We start from the raw sequence: 17,248 nt of genomic DNA on the forward strand, positions 1-17,248 counted from the left end.
ATCTGGTTTCAACATAACTGGTTTGTCTCTGGATTTGATTTGTGTCATTGTCTGTCTCGGCCTTGAGTATATTAAAGTTTCTGATCTATAGGGAACAGGCAGGAAAGTGGAGCTGAGATCAAGGTAAGATTGGCCATGATCTCAATGGAGCAGCAGAGCAGGTTGTGTGGTTACAATTGCTCCTATGTTCTGTCGTACATGTGGATACGTGCTGAAATGCACAACTTTTAACAAACCTATATTTAACTCATATTTTAATAAAATGGCAGAACAGCAATGTACTACGTACAAAATATTACAATTTGTCACTTACCACTTTATATGTGCAGTCAACTTCCTCTATAATAATTCCTTGTTTGAGTCTGCTTAATGTCCTTTAATCAGATACCCTAATTATTGCCTATATTTGGTGTCTAGTGCCCCCAGTGGTGAGGATTGTGGGAGCTGAGAGTCTGTCTGTCATGACTGGTCAATCTGTTACATTGGAATGCACTGTTACTGGAACCCCAACACCTTTGATCACATGGTTGAAGGATGGACAGATGCTCACCCAAACAAATGGGAGCCTCAAGGTAAGTAATGACATTCTATCCACACAAGGTTGACCAGTTATAGAATGTTCATTGAATGTCAGATTGCAGGAAGAGGGGCTTTCTGCAGGCCAGAGCCCCGAGTCCAATCCTGACCTAGAGTGTTGTCTGCGTTGTGTTTTCACATTTCCCATGAATGTGTGGGTTTACTCTGGTTACTCCGGTTTCCTCCCACATCCCAAAAATGTGCCGACTAGTAGGTTAATTGGTCACTATAAATTGCCCCTGGTGTGGAGGTGAGTGGTTGGATCTGGGGGGCGTTGATGAAAATGTGGGGAGGCCTTTGAAAATGGGATTATTGCAGGATTAGTGTAAAGGGGTTGTTGATGGTCGGTGCAGACTCAGTGGTTGAAGGGCCAGTTTCCATACTACATCCCTCCATGGCTACATGATTAAGACTGTACAACCACATCATTGTGTGCTCTTTTATACCAGAGGTATTTATTGCAATGCCAACCAGCTAAAGCCAAATTTAACTTGCCAGTTGATTTTAACTGATTACTTGATAGAATATTAAAACTCTGATAATCCACTATCGATCATTTGGAAATCCAGATAGTTTGGCATCTGGCTCACCAGGCGATGTTTGCTGTGTTCCCTTCCACTCACCAGGGCCCCACTTACTGCGCTTTGTTCCATTCACCAATACCCCAGTTCCCACATTCCCGACTGGCTGGGGCCCTGCTCCCCGTCCTCATTTCCACTCACAAGGACTCCATTTACCACACTCCCATCCGCCCATCAGGATCCAGGCTTCAGCGCTCCCTTTCAACTCACTGGGGCTCTGCTTCCCATGCCCTCTTCAAACTGACCAGGGTCCTGTTTCCTGTGCTCATTGGGGAATTTATTATAATACAATGTAACATTTGAAAAAAGTGAATTAAAAATATGGTCAGCAACACCAAGTCCCAAGTGTGCTGGATTATCAGAGTTTTACTGTTTTATCATTATCAGTAAGTAATCAGTTGAAATAATCTGGTGAAGCAAGTGTGCTTTTATGACTAAGGGGTTTGACAAAGGAAAGGAGACCTTCGGTCCAGCAAAGCAAAATCAAGAATTAATTGTGTTGGGAAAAGATAATGGAAGTAACTGAGAGAAAGAGAGAGACTGACAGACAGTGGGGGAGAGAGAGAGACTGATTAACAGACAGTGGGTGAGAGGGAGAGACTGACTGACAGACAGTGGGGGGAGACACAAAAACTAACAGAGCCTCAAAACCAAAGTTGGCACATTTGAGCAAATCACCCTCAGACTTTGTATTTACTTGAGCAATCTTCTATTTGCTTCACAGATTGATAGAGTAACTCAAAAAGATGGCGGCATTTATTCCTGTGTAGCTACCAATGAGGCAGGTGAATCTGAGCAAGATGTCAAACTAATTGTGTACGGTAAGTTGGGGTGGATCATTCTAACACACCCTACAATACAGAAGTTCACAAGTAAATATATACCAGTATAGTGAGCTGGAGTTCCATCAGTTTATCCCTTTCCGGGATATTAAAAACTATTCTCTTTCTTGACATGCAATTTAATTTAATCAATTGTCTTCCATCATGTATAAATCAAAAAGATCTATCCTGCTCTTTCTTCCCTTCCACTCCATTTTGGCATCTCAACTATACTGCACTCAGCTGACAATGAACTGTTCTTTCCATGTATTACCCAGCACAATGCAACTGGAATAAACCATGTTTATCGTATCAACTACTATGATGCCACTCATGACATAAGACCCACTTGTGGCCATGAGCAAACTTAGAATCAATTATTGGTTACCTGGCTGTTGAATATTGACACACAGAGCTGATCTTTAGTGCTGTTCCTTCTTTCAGTGCGGCAAGGCGATCACGGTGTCCACAGAGCAAGTATGAGTATGGCAAAGGTGGAGCTATCGATCCTTCATCATAATCTTATCCTGTTCATATCTCATTCTATCACATTGTAATGTGTAGGACCATGATTGAGAGGGGAGTTGAGAGTGAAACTGCTTGAAGTTATGGACTATCACAGAAAGTTGGCAAATAATACTATTCCATCATAATAAACTAAACTAACCGAGTTTAAATGCTCCACAACGCGATCCTGAATATTGCTCTTCTATGTTCATGTGACCATGTATTACATCTCAGAGGGTGTTTATAAGATGATTTTATATTGTAAACATTATGTTGTACTATTTGATTTTTGAATTTCAGAGCTTCCTGTTATAGATGCGTCTGTTGATACAAACAAAACTGCAACTGTGAATCTTTCCGTCTCCTTTGACTGCCTTGTCACAGGAACTCCACCTCCTGGTAGGTTTGCTTTGTTGTCCACTGAAGTGAAATCTGATTGGTTGAGCCACATTATTCCTGTGCATTTTGGGGTTAGGACAGGTAAATAGCTTTGCAATTTCAATAAATAACCTTAAAACAAAAAGAAATGTAGGTAGATGTCAAGGTATAGAAATGTGTTACCTACACATATGACTATTTATCTTTCAAAAAAAGTAGTGTTTTTCCTACCCTTTTATATCATTACCAATTATTAAATTACACCATAATTTTCTCCGTTGGTTGCTTGTCCCCGTCCCTGCCCAAACCATTTCACAGATATTGTTGAGCTGTTGGGTTTGAAAGTATTCAAGTTCAAATTACTTTCCCCATAATGTATCATAGATTTGTGGTGCTTTGACACAGTTATCTTGTTTACTGTATTTGTCTCCAACTGATCTTTGTTTCTTTGTCATTTAGTGTTGACTTGGCTCAAGGGAAACCAATTGATCACAAATATGGCTGGTATCAGTGTGCTGGAGGGCGGAAGAACTCTACAGATACACAGTGCCCAGGTCTCTGATAGAGGACTGTATCGCTGTGTGGCATCCAGTGTGGGTGGCAGCACAGAACTGCAATATACCCTGCAGGTTTATGGTGAGCTAGATTCCATACACTGTACCTCTGACACAGGAGCATTAATGTGCAGCAGACTGACCTGACTTCATACATATAATTCTCTGTTCACTCATCCTAGCAGCAATGTTATGAGGAAAGTACTAAGCTGAGGCCAACTCTTTCTCAGAGTGGTAAGGAAAGCCCAGGACGAGATTACCTTAGACGTCACTATCAAAGGAGTATTGGCTGGAGATTTAGGAATGGATCACTTGGCTGCTCTGTCTGGCCAGAGTGACCCATAATCTGGAGATGTCAAACAAAAGAAGGAGAAAAACAAATCTAAGTAAGAACAAGACACTGGCACTTGCACCTCCATTCAAACAACTAGCACCAGATTGCCATTGTATTGGTTTCCCCTTTCTCATTCTAGCAACAAGATTTGTTTGACATCCATACTTGTTTACCTCAGTCCCAGCATTAGTATAAATGTGTTCTTGCACAGACACTCGGCCCTGTTTCCACACTGGAGTGGATGTGCTGCTAAACCCTTGTATCTCCCACTTCCATACAGAAGGTACTAACAGTAAGTGTTCCATCGTTGAAGGGTTGCAGGCAGTCGTGGTAAAATGTTGGTTCTCACAAAACCAAATCTTTTCATTTGCAGTCCCACCGGTGATCTCAACTGTCTTGGACAAGGTTACTGTCCTTCTGAACCAGCCTGTAGAACTCCAGTGTGAGGCTGCAGGAATTCCTGCCCCCAAAATGACATGGTTGAAAGATAAGACTCCTGTCTTTATGATGAGTGAAAGGCTAAAGGTCAGTGGTATTTGCTTTCCTAAACCTAAATTGATGGTGATTGTTGATTAGGCATGTGTGTTTTCCCATTAAGTGAATACCTCACTCAGGTTATGAGCTACCAATGTCAGCATTGACTATTAAAGCCCCCTGTCTCTCCTGAGGTGATTGGTTGACTATGAGGGTGAACTTGCTGTTTGGCTATTTTTATGGGGTTTTGTCTGTCTTTATTTTTGTTTACTTTTCCCCCATTTTCTCCTGAAACTTTATACTTTTCAAGTGAAGTTATTACATTCTCTTTTTAACTTGATTGCTTTTGCCTCTTGAACTGAAAATGTTTTTCTCTTTGCTTAGTTCTTTTTGAATGGCCAGATTCTGTCCTTAGCCAGTGCCCATTCCTCTGATTCAGGAACATACACTTGCGTTGCTGTGAATTCTGCTGGAGAGGACCAAAGGGAGATCCAGCTGCAAGTTCTTCGTAAGTGTGCCTTGAAGTAAGGTTAAGATTGGGTGAAACTTGCTCAGGAAAGAGTCCAGTTGAAGCATCCATTAAACACCCACCTCCCCACCAGCAAAATTAAGTTTTGTTGATACAGTGCAATTTTTAAGAACGTTCCACCAATGTCTTCTTCTTAGACAGTCCCTTGGAATGGCAGATGACTTTCACTCCAGTTTTGTGGGTTCTGAGGTGACCTATGAGGCCAGTACAGACTCTTCCACAGATGTGGCGTAGGTACCTGACAAGTGGGTGGGTGGTTTGTGAAATGGTGCACTCCTGACAAGGCTTCTGTGTGCTACTGATGCTTGAACTCAAGGTTTTCAATACCATCCTGAATCCTCCCTCTCCACTTAGAACAGTCATGGGAGAGGATTTCCTAAGAGACAGCGGGAATGTTCGAGGTTTTGAGCACATCCTTGACTCTTTCCCTCTGTCAGTGTGGTAATCTCTTCTCATGGGAATAGAATTTCCATTTTGGGAGTCTGGTGTTGGGCATGCAAACAAAATGTCCTGCCCAATGGAGCCAATTGAGTAAGGGTCTCAGAACTGAATAAAGGGATAAGGTCATCACCTTCATATTCGCTCATGTGATGTGGCTGTTGAGGACAAGGGCATCATTAACTGCCTTTCTCTATTTGCCCTTGAAAATGTAGTGATGAATGGTCACCAGGAACCATTGCATTCTGCAGGTAGAAGGTATTCCCACACTACTGATATTAGGAGTTAGACCCAGTGATGATGAAAGAATGGCAGTGTATTTCCAAATCAGACAATCTGTGAATTGGATGCGAACCTTCAGTTGTGTGTTGTTGGAGCTTCCTTCACCCTGGTGAGAAGAGGGAATCCTATCTCACTCTTGACTTCTGCTTTGTAGGTGGTGAAAGGGCTTTGGGGTGGCAAGTGACTCACTTTGTCATGTCTTAATCAGATGCATCACTCCATAGTAGATGTCATTGCTCCAAGCATTAGTAGATCACATTGATGATAATGTAGTTTATTCTTAGACCTTGATCAGAAGATAAGAAAATGGCAGTTATACTGGATATTTAATATATGTTGCATGTAGAACAAGTCTTAAGTAGTTTTCCCCAGGACCTCCTAGTCACTATTCTGGCAGATATAATGGAGAAGTAGAGAACAATGGACAGATGGAGCCAGGTGGGGTAGGGGAGAGGAGAAGAGGAGAGTGTTAAGACAAAGGCTGGTAGGTGATAGGTGGAAACGGAAGGGTGGGGGGTGAATTAGGCAGATATTATTAGAATTGTGAAGTACTTTTGTCTCCTTTTGATAAGGCATTAGATATCAACTTGGAAAGCTATAGGCCAGTGCCTGATGTTGTCGCTCAGTGTGTGGATTCCATTTTGGACATTCCGCTTTGGTGGACATGAACTCACCCAGTGCTTCATAAAATGAACTTATTTGTTCATTGACCCAGTAATTAAGCAATTTTATGTACTTTATCTCGTAGTTCCACCAAGCATTCTGGGAGAGGAGCAGAATGTGTCAGTTACTTTGAATGATTCTGTGAACTTGGAGTGTCAGAGTCGAGCGTTCCCTCCACCCACTCTCACGTGGACAAAGGACGGACAACCTCTGCCAAGGCACACTGGTCTCGTGTTCAATGAGAATGGCAGTGTCATAGAGGTCAGTATTGCCACAGAATCTTAAGATAAGATAACATATCTTTATTAGTCACATGTAATCAAAACACACAGTGAAATGCATCTTTTGCATCGAGTGTTCTGGGGACAACCCGCAAGTGTCGCCACGCTTCCGGCGCCAACATAGCACGCCCGCAATTTCCTAGCCTGTACATCTTTGGAATGTGGGAGGAAACCGGAGCACCTGGAGGAAACCCACGCAGACACGGGACGAACATACAAACTCCTTACAGACAGTCGCCGGAAATTAACCCGGGTCGCTGGCACTGCAGTAGTGTTACGCTAACCGCTACACTACCGTGCCTGCGATCTTTGATCTTACTTTTGAAAGTGCCTTGCCTTGAGCTTGAATCATATATGTTTGGGAATAAAGAAAGAAATAATTTGCATTTTCATAGTGCTTTTTCATCTCTGAAAGGCTTGAATACAAATAATATAAGAAAGATGGCAGCCAGTTGATGCACAGCAAAATCCCAGAAATAGCATTGACTAATGGCCAGGATATCAGTCAGCTGAGAACCTGGTTGGTAAATAAATTAGTGGATGAGTTGATGGATGCTAGGATTATCACCCCCATCATTCAAAATAGTGCCATGGGATCTAGCAGGCCAAATCAGTTTAGGCTTAATGATTCCTGCAAAGGATGGTTCCTCTTCTGCTGCAACACTACTTCAGTCCCATAGCATTGGAGACAGCCTAGAACTTGTCCTCAGGTCTCTGATGTTGGACAAACTTGTGACTCTGACTCAAAGATCAGCAAGCCTGTTTATAACATTCCTGTTTATATACTTTATAAGAACAAGATATCTGTGCTTTAATGCTTTCTTATTGAAAATGAACTTACTGTTTACCACTGCTGGAAAAAGGGCTTCAATTAGCACTGGGAACCACGCTACTAGTACCTGTGAGCAATGCTGTGGGAAATGAAAAATTTAAGAACGAGTAATTTAAGGATGGAACACAAATCCATCAATTTTTGAAGTGAACCTTCCCCTAACACACACCCTCTCATCATAATTCCTCAGCCTCTCCTTTCTCCAATCTTCCCTTTATCAGCTTTCATTGTTCACATCCATGGTATCCTCAGATCATTTACTCCTGAACTCTGTTTCTTTGTATCTCTCGGTATGAGAACCTTTAGTCATAATCAATAATGTAGCTGAATCAATTGCCTGTCCCAGTTATAATCATCAGTTCCCCCATAAAATTCTCTGTTCTTATTCCCTGAATTATCTTGGTTACTTGCCCCTTTATCACCAGAAGACATAGGGGCAGAATTAGGCCATTCGGCCCATCGAGTCTGCTCTGCCATTTGATCATGGCTGATTTATTTTTCCCCCTCAACCTCATTCTTCTGCCTTCTCACCGTAACCTTTGATGCCCTTACTAATCAAGAACCTATCAACCTCCACTTTAAATATACCCAATGACTTGGCCTCCACAGCATTCTGTGGCAATGAATTCCACAGATTCACCGCCCTCTGGCTAAAGAAATTCCTCCTCATCTCTGTTCTAAAGGGACGTCCTTCTATTCTGAGGCTGTGCCCTCTGGTCCTAGACTCTCCTACCACTGGAAGCATCCTCTCCATGTCCACCCTATCCAGGCCTTTCACTGTCCCCAGCCTCCCATCTCACTGCAGAATAATAACATCCTTCCTATGATTAGAGTGCTCTGGTTACCAGGATTTCACATGGTGCGGAATTGGTGCAGAATATTGCCTTATTCAGTGATACTTTGAAGTTAAACGAAAACCTTTGCTGAAGGATCATTGACCTGAATTGTTAACTTTGTTCACTGTTACTGCTCCAATTCTCAAGTGTTTCTGTCATTTTTTTGATCTTATTTCAGATTTCCAGCATCTGTATTATTTTCCTTCTATGATTCTTTGGATCAGCTCTGTGTCTTTCTGTCAATGCCTAATCACCTTTATCACTGCTGCCAATAACTGACTCATGTACTGTAATTATGATGTGAAGTTTTACCAACACCTGGATGAGGTTGAACACTATCATCTAACCCAGTTTATTAAATGCCTGGGGAACTTTGCTCTTGCGATTCACAGTAAGGTCTGAACTCTCTGATTATTAACAAGTCTCAGCACCATTTACAAGTCGAAGGTGCCTCAACTTGAGAGGAATGTTAGACTACTTGTGTTGGTCTCTTAGATCAAGACGGCCCAAGTTCGAGATGCTGGCCGCTATACTTGCAAGGCTTCAAATGATGCTGGAAACACAGAGAAGAGCTATTACTTGAATGTGTGGGGTAAGCAGAAAGCATATTATACATCTGACAGTGTTACACTTCCACTTGAAATTTGTTATAGAATACAGGAGAAAGGAAGTCACTATGAACCTTTATAAAACACTGGCTCAGCCACAACTGGGATATCATGTCTAGTTCCGGGCGTGAACGTGAAGACTTTAACGATAGTGCAGAGATTTACAAGAAAGATTCCAGGGAAGGGGGAACTTCAGAGTTGTGAATTGTTTGCAAGGGATCTGATGGAAATATTTAAAAGCCTCCAAACAGAGTAGAAAGAAAGGAACTTTCTTATTAGTAGAAGAGTCAAGAAGCAGAGGACATAGAAAGCAGGTGATTGGGAAAAGAGTCAAGCTTTACATGGGGATGATGCTTTAGGATTACAGTGCACTGCCACCAGTGGAAGTGATGGAGACAGATTCAATTGTAGTGTTGAAAAGAGAACTGGGTAAATATTGGAAAAGGGGAAATTGTAGAGCTATGAGGAGAGAGCAGTGAGTGGATGGTGTTGGCAGAGTGTTGATTTGTTAAGATCTAGAATGTACTACCAAATGGGCCAAATGGTCTCCTTCTGTGCTACAACCTTTCTGTGATACTGTAGCCGTGCTCGCTTGTGTAGTGGCTCCAGGCATCAATCAAAGGCTAAAATACTTCAATATTATGGAACGTCTGGCCTCACTTTGCAGGGATTGCAGGAGTGAGTCACACATCTGGCTTTTGATGCCTACCTTAAGTGAATGGAAAGTGATTCAGTGATGTGACTCTCTGAAAGATGAATGAAAATGACACACATGATATCTGGTGACATTGTGAAATTGGGCAGTAAGTCTTCAAAGTTAAGCTTATAGTCACAAGTGCTTCTGATCTAAAATAAAAAAAACAGCAAAATTCCATTATGCATTTTGGAGGTCAGCAGCTGTTTTGACGATCAAAACCACATCTTTGCAATGCATTGTTGGGGGTTAGATCCACATATTTCAGAAATCTCATTCTTTGCCTCTATTCTGAGAAAGCTGTCAAGGGGGTGGGAACATCTCAGTTAACATACATTGAGTGAGGTATGGGAGGTCCTTTTGCACTCTTGGAATTGTACCTCAGCTCAAATCAGTGGTTCTAAGGCAGCAGGGTAGGACAAAATAGTGTGTTGCAAGACCAATATTTTTGAATGCATGTAGCAGAAATATGAAACAAATAACAGGAAAGCTGATTAGGGGAAACATAAACTTCAAGAGAAAAAGCAACTAGGCAACAGAGAACTAGACCCAAGTTCAGATGTTGAAAGAATTTCACTGCATTGTATCTCCTCTAATAAAATACCTTCTTTGATTAATGTTGATGTTGATAGTCAATCAGTAAGACAATGCATGATGAAAGTCTCTGTTATAGATGTCCAGTGTTTTGGTAGGTAGAATATTATCAGTACCAAATGGCTTGGGTCACAGTGACATTCATAGAACATAGAACATTTAACATTACAGCACAGTACAGGCCCTTCAATCCACGACGTTGTGCCGACATTTTATCCTGCTCTAAGATCTATCTAACCCTTCCCTCTCACATAGCCCTCCATTTTTCTATCATTCATGTGGCTATCTAAGAGAATCTTAAATGTCCCTGATGTATCTGCCCCCACCACCTCTGCCAGCTGTGCATTCCACGCACCCACCACTCTCTGTTTAAAAAACTTAACTCTGACATCGCCCCTATACCTTCCTCCAATCACCTTAAAATTATGCCACCTTTTGTTAGCCATTGTCGCCCTGGGATAAAGTCTCTGATTGTCCACTCGATCTATGCCTCTTATCATCTTCCACTGCCAATCAACTTCCAATGCCATGTGGGAGACTGGGGAAGAAGGGACAAATATCAGACATGATCCAGGGATTCTGCAAGAAGGAGAGGAAGGAAGGTTAAAGGAATGACCTGTACAAGGATGGTATCGTAGATGGACCTGCTCAGTCATGGGATGGAATATGATGACGGATGTCACAAACAATGTGAAATATACATACATTCAATCAGGAAGACAGAGGTTTGTGGATACCTGTGCACATTTACTGAAGAGAACCTTTGCAAAACTACTCACAACAGTTGTCATAACAATTCTAATTACATCTTGGTAAAATGAGAAAGAGTTACACAAAAAGTGAGCGAGTGGGAGGGAGAGGGTGAGAAAGGGAGGGAGAGAGGGAGGAGTAATTGAAAGACAAAATATGAAATGATAGGTGGGAAAAAGGGGCACCTTTTGAGCCCAGTAAGAAAGAAATGACAGGTAATATATGATCTGTGACTGACTTGTCCTGAAGAAATGTTTTGAAATGTTTTGCAGTGCCTCCATCATTTCACGGATTAACGGATCAAACATCTGTGACGGTAATCGAGGGAAACTCCTTGAGCTTATTTTGTGAATGCAGCGGGATTCCCTCTCCTGTTCTTCGGTGGAGGAAGAATGGTAAGCAGATTGGTTCACTTGGTTGTATTTTGGTTTGATGATTCTGGAATCGGAGAGCAACTATACTCTTCCAGCCTTTCCCAACCAAATTCTTCTTGGATGGTAGAAGGCTTGAATTGTACACTCTGTTGTGATTACAGTGGGGCAAGACAGGCAAGGTCTTGCGTCGACCTGGGAGAACACATATATACCCATTCACAGTTCAGCTGGGGGCTTGAACAACCCCCTTCCCCTCACTCCCTCTTCCCTCCATCTCCCTCACCCTCCGAGCAACTTGCTAGGTTCTTTAAAAGAAAGATGTCTTCTGGTGAAGTTGAGCAAGTTTGTAAGCAAATGTCAGGGGATGGTTAATGTGTGAGGTAAAAAGTTGTGGGTTGGAAATTCCCTCCCAATCATGAGTGCTAAACAAGTTGTTGTCATCAAATCTAAAGCTGCCTTTGCTGGAGCCTCAGGTCTTGGGCCCAGTGCAGTTAGCACAGCTCTGGTAGATTTCATTCTGCCAGCATTTGACCTATCAGAAAGGTCGAGGGAGTTCACCTCCTCCACTTTACAAGGAGCTGCTCAGTTGCCCTGCTACCCTCTTGCGTCCTTCCCCAAGGATCCCAACTAGCTAAAGAATTGCTAAGATGTACGTTGTGCTCCATGCACAACATCCATTTCCTCGACTTTAATGGGTTTGAATGCTGAGAGGGAAGGGCATGCTTCATAGCTGATACTCTCAACCTTGTTGAGGGCAGATGACCAGAGATGAAGTTCCACCCCAATGGTCACATCATAAATTATCTTTTTCCTTAAAAAAAATGTTTTTGTTTGGATGTGGTAGCATAGTGATTAAAATACTGGACTGGTATCAAGAGGCTTGGGTTGATCCAAGTCCATGAGCTGAACTCCGCACAACAGCTAGGGAATTTAAATTCAGATGATTTAATAAATTTGGAATGAAAATCTGGTATCAATACTGGTGGCTGAAACTACTGGTTTGTTGTAAAATAAGCTGGTACACTGATATCCTTCAAAGAAATATTCCATCCTCACCAAGTTTGACTTACATGTGACTCTGGACCAAAGCAAATTGGTTGACTCTAATTGCCCTCTGAAATAGCCAAGCCATTCATTTCAAAGTTTATTTTGGATAGACAGTAAATACTGGCCTTGCCAGCAACTCATTCACATCCTGTGAATGATTAGGTCAAAAAAACAACTTGACTGAAGACTAAAATTCAGAGTATTGTTTATGGATGTGATGTGCATGGTTATGTCCCTGGGAATCAGTGTAGGAATTGTTCTCAGTTTTTGTAAGTTACCTGGACTTGGGTAAAGAGGATGTAATGTAATTTGTAGGTGAATAAAATCAGGGAGCTTGGTCAACTGTGAAGAAAGCTATAAGTATCTTCAGGAGGATAAGAATAAGATTGGTCTGGTGTAATTTGGAAGAAAGAAAGAGGACAAAAAATATTCAAGGAGAACAGAGAGCCAATGAGATCAGGTGCACCAGTCAATAAAAATGAGAGGATAACATTTTTTCAGATCATGGGTTTTATAACTGCAGATCTAAAGTACTAAAGTACTTGATGGGATATAGTTAAACATTGAGCAAAATTTTGCTGGAGGAACGAATCCTGCAGTGCACACCAATCTTTAGACTTTATTCTGTAGCCCTCAGCTTTGAAAGTAGTTATGCCAAATCTTGGTGGATGAAAGGACAAAGAGGGCATAGGGGCAACTTGGACCTCATTGAATGGTGGGCTCAGCAATCTATTTCCTTAACCAATGAGGTTTAAGAATGGAGAAACAGAGGAAGGCGAATGAGAGACTAATCAGGTAGAGAAAATGAAATAATGTATGGAAAGAGAAAAGTTTTAAAAAAGAGGCAGAAGGAAAATGTAGAAGGATTTGATATTTTTGAAATATTGGAGGAGGATTGTGGGAATCTGATTGAGGAGGTTTTAAATTGTTTCTTTGATGAACCAGAGAAGGTCATTGTAACTGTGTGATAATCATTATGTCATTAGTACAGTAACCATTCCTAACTCTATTGGTGAGTTTAAGGGCAATTTATGTAAAAATCTGACAAGTTCTTTAAAATGAAAGCAAACTTGAGAGAGAAGTGATATAAATTGATTAGCAAAGACTACTGACTTTTCTCGTTAAAGTGCACATAAAAGCAGTATGTATCATTAACACAGTTGTTTTTTTCTTATTTATTTACTCTGTGTGTGTGTGTGTGTGTGTGTGTGTGTGTGTCTGTGTGTCTGTGTGTTTGTGTTGCTAGCTAGGTTAGCATTTATTACTAATCCCTAATGACTTCTAAACTTACTGCCTCGCATGGGCCATGTCAGAGGGTACTTGGGAGCCGTTGGTGGGTTTGCCATCATATAGAGGGTGAGGAGGGCAGGTTTTCTCTCCCTGAAGATCAGTAATCATTTTTTTTAACAATGTTCCTGTAGCTTTGAGATCGCCATTACCAGATGTATTGCAGATTTATTGGATTTTAACTCTGGATCAATAGCCCAGGTCTCCGGATACACATCTTGACACTTAACCACTATGCTACTACAAAATCCATCTCTTTCCAATAGCCTCTTTGTTGTTAATCCATTCAGAGTCCAGAAATGAGAAGTTCCTGTTTTGAATGATGAGAGAAATTTACTATAATGAGGGAATCTAATAAGGGAGTTTTACTTAATGAAGAATAAATATGAATTAAAACCAATTCTATTAAGCAGTGAAATTGTCAATAGAGGAGATAAGTAAAATTAGTAGGTACATTTTTGCAGAACAGCTTTCCAGTCTGTTTTTTGAACTTTGTACACTCCCTGTTCCCTGCTCTCTACCACAGGAATGCCCCTCTCTTCAGAAAACAATGGGCGAGTTATTGTTTATTCAGGGAGGCAAATGCTGCATATATCAAGCACCCGGATATCAGACAGTGGAAACTACACGTGCGTAGGTACCAATCTGGCTGGAACAAGCACAAAGGACTATAGCGTGGAAGTTTATGGTGAGTGTGAGTGAACTGAGAGCAGGAGAGATGAGAATTTCCCTTGATTGTGTGTGTTAAAAGCACAGGGTATTTCTGAAATTCGGCAACAAATTTCAGTCTTCAATTTTGAATGCGAGAGACTGCAGGTGAATTTTTTCCATGAAATGTGAATGTACTTAAGCTATAACATAATGCCCTAGAGATTCCATCGGCTACTGCAGTGTCTTCTACAGAGCACACATCGAAAGTAGTGCTTAACTGGAGAGTTAAAGCTTGCTTTGCCTTAGGTAGGGAGAAGGCCCAGGTTTACCTCAACTGGTCTGCAAGGTCCAGAATGTCCATCATATTCCATGTAGTTCCTGCCTTACATGATTTTCCGGTGTTTGCTCCCAACTGCCAAACTGTGACCGACATCCTCCCCCTGAGTCCCTGCTCCCATCATCTTTCTGCTGCTGTCCATTGCTCCCATGTCTACGAGAACCCAACTTGTGATTGCTTCCCTATCTGACCCCAACACCAATTTGATCTCCCTCATCATTTCCCAAGCCCCCCTAATATATACCACCAAATCTTTCTAAGTACCTCTTAATCTTAATTGACATCCTTTAATCCTTCTGAAAACCAGATGTTCCCTAATGCAACCCAATTCTCCCACCCCTGATAGTCTCACACCAGCCCTGTGTAACACCAGCCCACACCACCGACGTGTTGCTCTGTGTAATTCCTAAATCCCCTCTCTACCACTTTGAAGGGCATGTTTGGAGCCCAGCTGACTTTCTACTGATTAAAGAAAGGTCTTTGGGTGCACAGCGAGAGCACACCTGTTCCATCTTGCTCAGTGATGTTAGTATCAATATCACCACTGGAGCTTCACACCATTAAGCCTTTTCATGTGTCGAATAGTCTCTAGCCCACTTTCTCCCTACAGGGACTTGATGTCTGGATCAACCTGTGCTGAATTCCCTCTTTGTTTCAGCAATACCAACGATCAAGAATGGTGATGGGCAGCCAACAGAAATCTCCGTTACCAAAGGAGCTGCGGTCACTTTGAAATGTGATGCACGTGGATTCCCTCAGCCAACACTGCGGTGGTTGAAGGATGGACGGCCCGTAGTGAGCAGGCAAGGCATCCAAGTGGAGAAAGGGGGCCAGATCCTGAATGTTCAGAGGGCACAGGAGCACCACACAGGCCACTACACCTGCCTGGCTGTGAATGCAGCAGGACAGTCAGGCAGGAAGTTTGATTTAAGTGTTCTTGGTAAGCGCTCACATTACTATTGGTTTTAAACGGATTCCACATTTAGAGGATCAGTATTGTGACCTGAAAGAAAAGAGATAGGAGCTAAAGGTAGAGAGAATATATTTAGAACTTGAGATAAGGTGATCAGTTTAGAAGATTAAAAAGGAATGTTGTTTATTTGAATATTCATTATTATCTTATTGGTGTCACTCACTTGTTCTTGTTTACAGTTTACGCCTTAAAAATGCCAGTTAGTCCTCTGAATCAGTAGTTGTATGCACTTGGATGATTGGATATTGGGCAATACACCCTTAGTGCCGGAACCACGGAAGTAACCGATTGGTGTCAGGTGATCATACTAGGACCATGGCCAAACATGGAAATAACTCCTCTGCCTTGATGTTTTCGCTAGATTGTGAGTCTGTTTATGCTACTTGCAAACACATTGTGGTGGTCCATTAAGGACACTGCAGGTCACAGCATTGAAGACTTCACCCGCACCCAAATAGCCCAGAGCTTGTCAGTTGCATCTAATACATAAGTCACACTTGCAGACAGCATGTGACTTGCATGCCAGTGTGACTTAACATTGCAATGTACGACCAGCAACATGTGGAGAGTTTGAAATTTGAAGTGGTTAAGTGGTATACAAAGGGTTAATTGTTTTTTATATTTTCTCATTTCTCTGTACATATACGTGTTTAACATATATATACTTAGAATGAACGAAAACTAAAGTTTCTACAAAATACACTGGAGAGATTTGGATGGAGTCCTGGTAATTTTTATTCCTATATTGATGCAATACATCTGCTGCAGAACAGATATATAATACTTTTTTTTCCTTATGGAAAATGCTTTAAACTTATGGTAATATTGAGATGTTTTAACGAGAATTGTGATTTGCTCCAGTCAGCTTGAGATTCTCAACTACCTGTACTTTACCCACAGCACCACCCTAATGTCCTCTCCCTCTCTGTTTAAATTAAATGACTTCCTTAAAGATCCACTGTAATCTCTAGAATGAGCACTATATGCCTGGCAACCCATTATTTCTGATTAATTCAGTTATTTCTGATTAGCCAGTACATTGATCACTTCATCATACAAGTTTTTTTAAATTGTTACTTGCCTTTATTTAATTCATTTTCCTTCTGTATATATATATATTTTTTTAAAACATAAATAAAGTTTGTATGAGTAAAAGGTTGAGTGTGAAGCCTCCAGTGTATTTTCAGATGCTTTTTAACATAGAATAAAATTCTGTTCACTTTATATTATTCAGTAGTTCAGTAGAAGGCAAAAGTTCTACAAAATGGGGATAGTGGACTGGTCATGATCTGTTTTAAGTTTTAGCTATTTTAGCCAAATCTCATCAATTCACCACAGATTTCTGCAGTATTATGACAGGTAAATTTGTAACCATGGTTGTCTAGTTCAGTAAATATTTATGTTTCTATGCAAAGACTGATTTTGTTTTAATTTAAGAAATGTGCTTTGCTGATTACTCAGTTGGGAACTGATGCATGCAGATCAGGAGTGGCCAGCATCAGGCTCTAGCCTGCGCTGTCGACTGGCCACAGCTGGGAGAGAAGCAGAGACGATATAATTGGCCTCAGTGTTCGGAACTTCAATAAAGGACCCTATTCCTGATTATTCAGCATCCTGCTGGTTTGTGTAGGTCCATGGCAGCATTGGAGGGGGTAGGCGGCGAAGAGAGGGGGAGAGGTGTTAGAGTGAGTGAATGTATTTTTATGTGTCTGTGTGTGTTGGTGTGTCTAGTGTGTGCATATGCAGGGATGTAAAAGTCTGTTTTAAAGTTTTTTTTGGGTGTAAGGATCAGTGTTGTTGCTAGCTTGCTGCTCCTACATGCGTGGTATGGTGCTTGTGTTCATGAG

General features: G+C 41.5%; 1 protein-coding gene across 1 annotated transcript in view; it reads left to right on the forward strand.

The window, feature by feature from the left end:
* The window catches only part of LOC127582286 (hemicentin-1-like), a 260,770-nt gene that overhangs the window by 120,346 nt on the left and 123,176 nt on the right, over window positions 1–17,248 (forward strand). Inside the window, 11 exon segments of the mRNA XM_052037463.1 lie at window positions 418–572; window positions 1,882–1,978; window positions 2,786–2,884; window positions 3,323–3,499; window positions 4,125–4,276; window positions 4,610–4,733; window positions 6,223–6,398; window positions 8,582–8,678; window positions 11,005–11,127; window positions 13,967–14,128; window positions 15,087–15,368. Of these exon segments, the coding sequence (XP_051893423.1) occupies window positions 418–572; window positions 1,882–1,978; window positions 2,786–2,884; window positions 3,323–3,499; window positions 4,125–4,276; window positions 4,610–4,733; window positions 6,223–6,398; window positions 8,582–8,678; window positions 11,005–11,127; window positions 13,967–14,128; window positions 15,087–15,368 (1,644 nt within the window).

This window comes from Pristis pectinata, chromosome 23, assembly GCF_009764475.1.
Source record: "Pristis pectinata isolate sPriPec2 chromosome 23, sPriPec2.1.pri, whole genome shotgun sequence".
NCBI lineage: Eukaryota > Metazoa > Chordata > Chondrichthyes > Rhinopristiformes > Pristidae > Pristis > Pristis pectinata.